The following is a 4,590-nucleotide window of genomic DNA, read 5'->3' as shown; positions in this document are numbered from 1 at the left end:
AGATGTGTGTGTCTCAGATGTGTGTGTCTCAGATGTGTGTGTCTCAGATGTGTGAGGCTCAGTTCTGGTCCAGTATACATTCGAGTGAAGCTTGTTGTGTTTGGCCTCAGGTTCAGTGGAGGGTCTGGATGCTCATCAGGTGAACGGATACGTGATCCACGACCTGGACAGCCTTGAAAAGGTGGAGATCCCGTACCCGCAGGAGAAGGGAAGTGTTCAGTGTGGRTTTGCCTTCCATCATGGACGATTCATTACAGGCCTGAGGAGAGCGGCCAGAGCTGAGCCAAAGTAAGCAGAGTCATAAGGAAAGCTTGCATTTTTCTGTGAAATGCTGCTGAGTGCTGAGTTACTTTGCTGAAATTAGTTAAAGGAGCTGAAACTGAATTGTTCAAAGGCTGAACAAAAATAAAACGAGCAGCTAAAAGCTGAAACCAGCAAATCAGTAATGCAGTCGCTGCCTTCAGGGCTGAGATTCACCTGCTTCAACATAGTTTCAGTAAAATCGTTAAATGTAGAAAATAGAAGATAAAATGATTCAAAAAATTAAACAAAATGAACAATACAGTTGATAAAAACTAAGATTAGCTAAACATTAGCTAAAATCTAAATCTGTGGCAAATAGCTAAAATGTGCCAAACAGTAGCTAAAGCTAAAACCAGTTAAAGTGTTTAAATAAAGTAAAAGCAAAATAAGCAAAATTTTAGCTAATATGCAAAGAAAGGCTAACTGCTACATTTAGGAAAATTGTCATTAAATGCTAAAAATAAAAAGGTCCAAGTAAAATCTAACATTAGCTAAATATTAGGTAGAGCACACAAGGCCTGACTCCCGTGTGCCCCCTCCCCCCCTAAAAAAACCTTCTTTTTTTGACTTAACATGAAATTTGTTTCTTATATCAATGGTAAACTTTAAATTTATGATTAAATGCAACAAAATAAACTTAAAATGTGAAAGATAATAATAATTGTCCTGCCCCTGTTACTCAGTTACTTAAAGCTGTTGGCTTTAAGTAACTGAGCAATTTAGTTGGACAGCACAATCTGAAAATAAGCTGCTTTAAAGTTGGCATCAATCATAAACTAAATCTGCTGTAATGCATATTAGCTCACTAGAAACTCAGTGAGAAAAACGTTATTAGTTTTACTTTTAATAATATTTCTGTATTTATTTCTGATTTAGTCAGTCGTACACTCAGTTCTTATCAGTGTTTAAAAGAGGACATGTTAAAACTGTTTAGTCAAAGTTAAACATGAAACGTCAAAGTTCATTACAGCTGGCCCTTCGAGGGCCACCATAACGCTCATGTGGCCCTCGGTGAAAATGAGTTCGACACCCCTGCATAGAGCTAGTTCATGCTGCCAGGAACCGTTGTGGACAGAGGCCTGCCCTTGCTACAAGCTGGCCTGCATGGTGCCCGACTTTGTCAGTCCTCGCAGGTGCTGGATCCACGTGGTGGTGGCATCCTGTCTCCTTTTATGTCTTGGCCCCTCTGAGAACCCAGGACTGAAGGTTTGACCACCAGGGTCTCTTCCCAACCCCCAGGCCTGGCTCCAGGACATGGAATACACTGATWTCCTTTCTCTGGGTGAGGTTTCTATCCTCGTCCAGAGATACCTATCCTTCAAGACTTTGGAAATAGTTTTGGTCTGGAAGCTTCCAGGATCAGGGTGTGTGTGTGGGGTGGTGGGGGGTCTCCTTCAGGTTTTGAAGTGATGTCTGTTAAACTGGTTTTCATTGTTTTTGATTTATTCACGTTTTGACCTGAAAGGCTGTGGAAATAGTTTTGGTCTGGAAGCTTCCAGGATGTGCGTGTGTGTGTGGGGTGGTGGGGGGGGGCTATTCAATAGCAGGCACAGCTACAGAAAGACAGAAGTCATGGCCCACCGGCCACCAATTGTCCATTCCTGATCTAAAGGTTTTGGGTTAATTTGGGTTCTTCTTCTTCTTCTTTTATTTATTAATTTTTTGAGAAGGGCTCATCTGGATTTTTGTGAAGTTCACGTGCAGCATTACCTTTGGTTTATATGACATTTTATTTCCTGTTTTCTATTTTTCTGTTTTAGTTGCGTGGCATCACCTCCCTTTGTCTCACCTGGTCGTTGTTAGTAATCAGCACACCTGGACTTCATTTACTGATTAAGTCCCTATGGCTTACTGTTTCTTGGTTTTCTTTGCTCAGTGGTAGCAGATGTGATAAAATGGGAAAATAACAATAATGGATAAATAACTATCAGTCAGTATGTATAAAAGTAAAAAAGTAGAAAATTTAAAATAAGCAGATAAGCAAAATCCTGATGTCTTTAAATTCTCTTTGACTTGAAATTGTGAGTCGGACTAATATTAACTGTACGTAGGTTCAAATTCACAGACAGAGCAAATAATCATTGGTGTTTTTATTTCTTCACATTGTTCTTTTTATCTGGACTGTAAGCACCACAGATGTTCTTTGTGTGTAAAAGATTAGTTGATGCTACTAAATAGCCTAAATCCCTTTGACTTATTTAACTAAATTAAAACAAACATTAAACATATAAAGCTTGTTAAAAGGCGGAGGGGAAAACTACAGGGAGGAAATGAATCAGCTGCCAAATTACTTATCTGTGCCAAATCAGCCATGTGTTGTGCTTCCCCCAGCAGATCCGAATCTGCCAGATTCAGTGTCCAACCTTCACCTTTCCTGTCTCTGCTAAAGATGGCGTGCCAACGTCCAGACGGCCACGGGGTTTTTTTTTTTGTAGCTGTCGTAGTAAAGTCCAACCAAGGCTGTGGGTGAGAGGATGGAGGTCACTGAGGGTTTCAGCAGCTCATTTATTTCATACCGGCAGGTTTAGGAGTTTGATGTTTAAATAAAACAGATCTCTTAGAAGACTTCAGTTTCACATTTGTTTCGCTTTGACAAGTTTTTTCNGTGGGGTGGTGGGGGTGGGGGTGGGGGTAAAACCCCTCCACCATGTTAATTTTCCAGAGGGGCTGTTCTCATGTGCTGGGGGAGTTCATGGAATCCAAATGGACCATTTGTTGCAGATGCAATTCTAGGAGCTGTGACCTGAGGGTCATTGGTGCCGGTTGTGGTAACCAAAGGAGCAACTGGTGCACACCGGTGCTGAYGGAGGCCATCAGGAGGAGGCCTTCAGGGCCTGGAGGACTCCTGAAGCAGCTGAAAGGTACAGGGTGGCCAGGAGGACGGAGGCTTCTGTGGTTGCAGATGCAGAAATCTGGGCATGGGAGGAATTTGGAAACACCAGGAAGAGGGACAATTGTTGGACTCTGGGAGGTTCTGGCAAACCGTTCAGTGACTCCGACAAAGGAATCAGGCCCAGTCCCAGGCTGGGCTTTAGTTGGGTGGAGAACTGCTGACCTGGACTGAGGACATCATTGAGCGATGGAACACTTTTARGATCTCATTGATCCGGCCCTTTAAAAAGATCACTTCACCCACYTTTATCTGGGTTCTTGTTTTTTCATTCAGTATCCATATTTCATCACCACAGGCGAGGGTTGGAATGTTTACTGATCTGTGATCTGTTTGATCATCATCATCATCATCATCTTCATCCTCCCATCACTCAGGATCAAAATGCTCAGATAATTAAACTCTTCCACAAAGACAGTAGAGGTGGTTCATCTGATTAGTCCTGCATTTGGAAGTTTTCTGGGCATGTCCCAATGGGAAAAGACCCCCAGACAGACCCAGAATTTACTGCAGGGATTATATATCTGGGAACACCTTGGGGTACCCCAGGAGGAGCTGGGCAGAGGAAGGTCTGGGTTTCGCTTCTGAACTTGTAACTTCCATGACCTGACCATCAATAAATGGTAATTAGTCAAAAGTTTAAAAAAATGCAGCTACAAACAGTGGCTAAAACCTAAAATCAGCCTAATATAAAATACTTGCTACCATGAACAAATCTGTAACTAAAGACAAAACTATCAAACTGATAGCTAAGAGCTAAAACAAAGTAAAAGGTGAAAGTAACAAAATAACAAGCTGGTAAATAAGATCAACAGATTTGTGGAGAAATGGAGTGAAAAATCATAAACAAGTCTAAAAACAAACAAAAAAAAGCAGTTGCTGTGTTTTTAATATTTATCTAAAGCTTTAGTTAAAGAGACAGACGCTGTTCTGAAACAGGGTGTGGCTAACTGTTTACCTGCGCCCCCTAGTGTCACATTCGTAGAAGGCACCGTGATCAGTCTGCAGGAGGAGGACGGCTGTGTGACCGGAGTCCAGTACAAAGATAAAGAAACTGGAGGCATCAAGGTGAGAGGAACACCCTTCACACTCAGGTCACATCCAAACCTGGTGTTCCTCTCAGTGAGCMGAGTGTCTCTGTCCTGCAGCTGGTCCACGCTGCTCTGACTGTGGTGGCTGACGGCTGCTTCTCCAAATTCAGGAAGACTCTGGTCCCTGGGAAAGCTCGCATCTCCTCRCATTTTGTTGGATTCCTCATGAAGGTGAGAGATGGACTGGCATGAAGAAACAGTTACAGTTTATTTATTTATGTTTATATGTTTACAGTTTATGTACTGGTTATTTATTTATTGTTTATTTATGTTTATATATTTATAGTTTATATACTGGTTATTTAT

At 41.8% G+C, this 4,590-nt stretch overlaps 1 protein-coding gene across 1 annotated transcript in view; it reads left to right on the top strand.

The window, feature by feature from the left end:
* sqlea (squalene epoxidase a) overlaps positions 1–4,590 on the top strand; it is a 13,459-nt gene that overhangs the window by 2,035 nt on the left and 6,834 nt on the right. Inside the window, exons 3-5 of the mRNA XM_014017113.1 lie at positions 111–288; positions 4,165–4,261; positions 4,342–4,455. Of these exons, the coding sequence (XP_013872567.1) occupies positions 111–288; positions 4,165–4,261; positions 4,342–4,455 (389 nt within the window). The remainder of the gene's footprint in view (positions 1–110; positions 289–4,164; positions 4,262–4,341; positions 4,456–4,590) is intronic.

Source organism: Austrofundulus limnaeus, unplaced genomic scaffold (assembly GCF_001266775.1).
Source record: "Austrofundulus limnaeus strain Quisiro unplaced genomic scaffold, Austrofundulus_limnaeus-1.0 Scaffold161, whole genome shotgun sequence".
NCBI classification, from domain to species: domain Eukaryota; kingdom Metazoa; phylum Chordata; class Actinopteri; order Cyprinodontiformes; family Rivulidae; genus Austrofundulus; species Austrofundulus limnaeus.
This window is presented reverse-complemented; position numbering and strand designations above follow the sequence as displayed.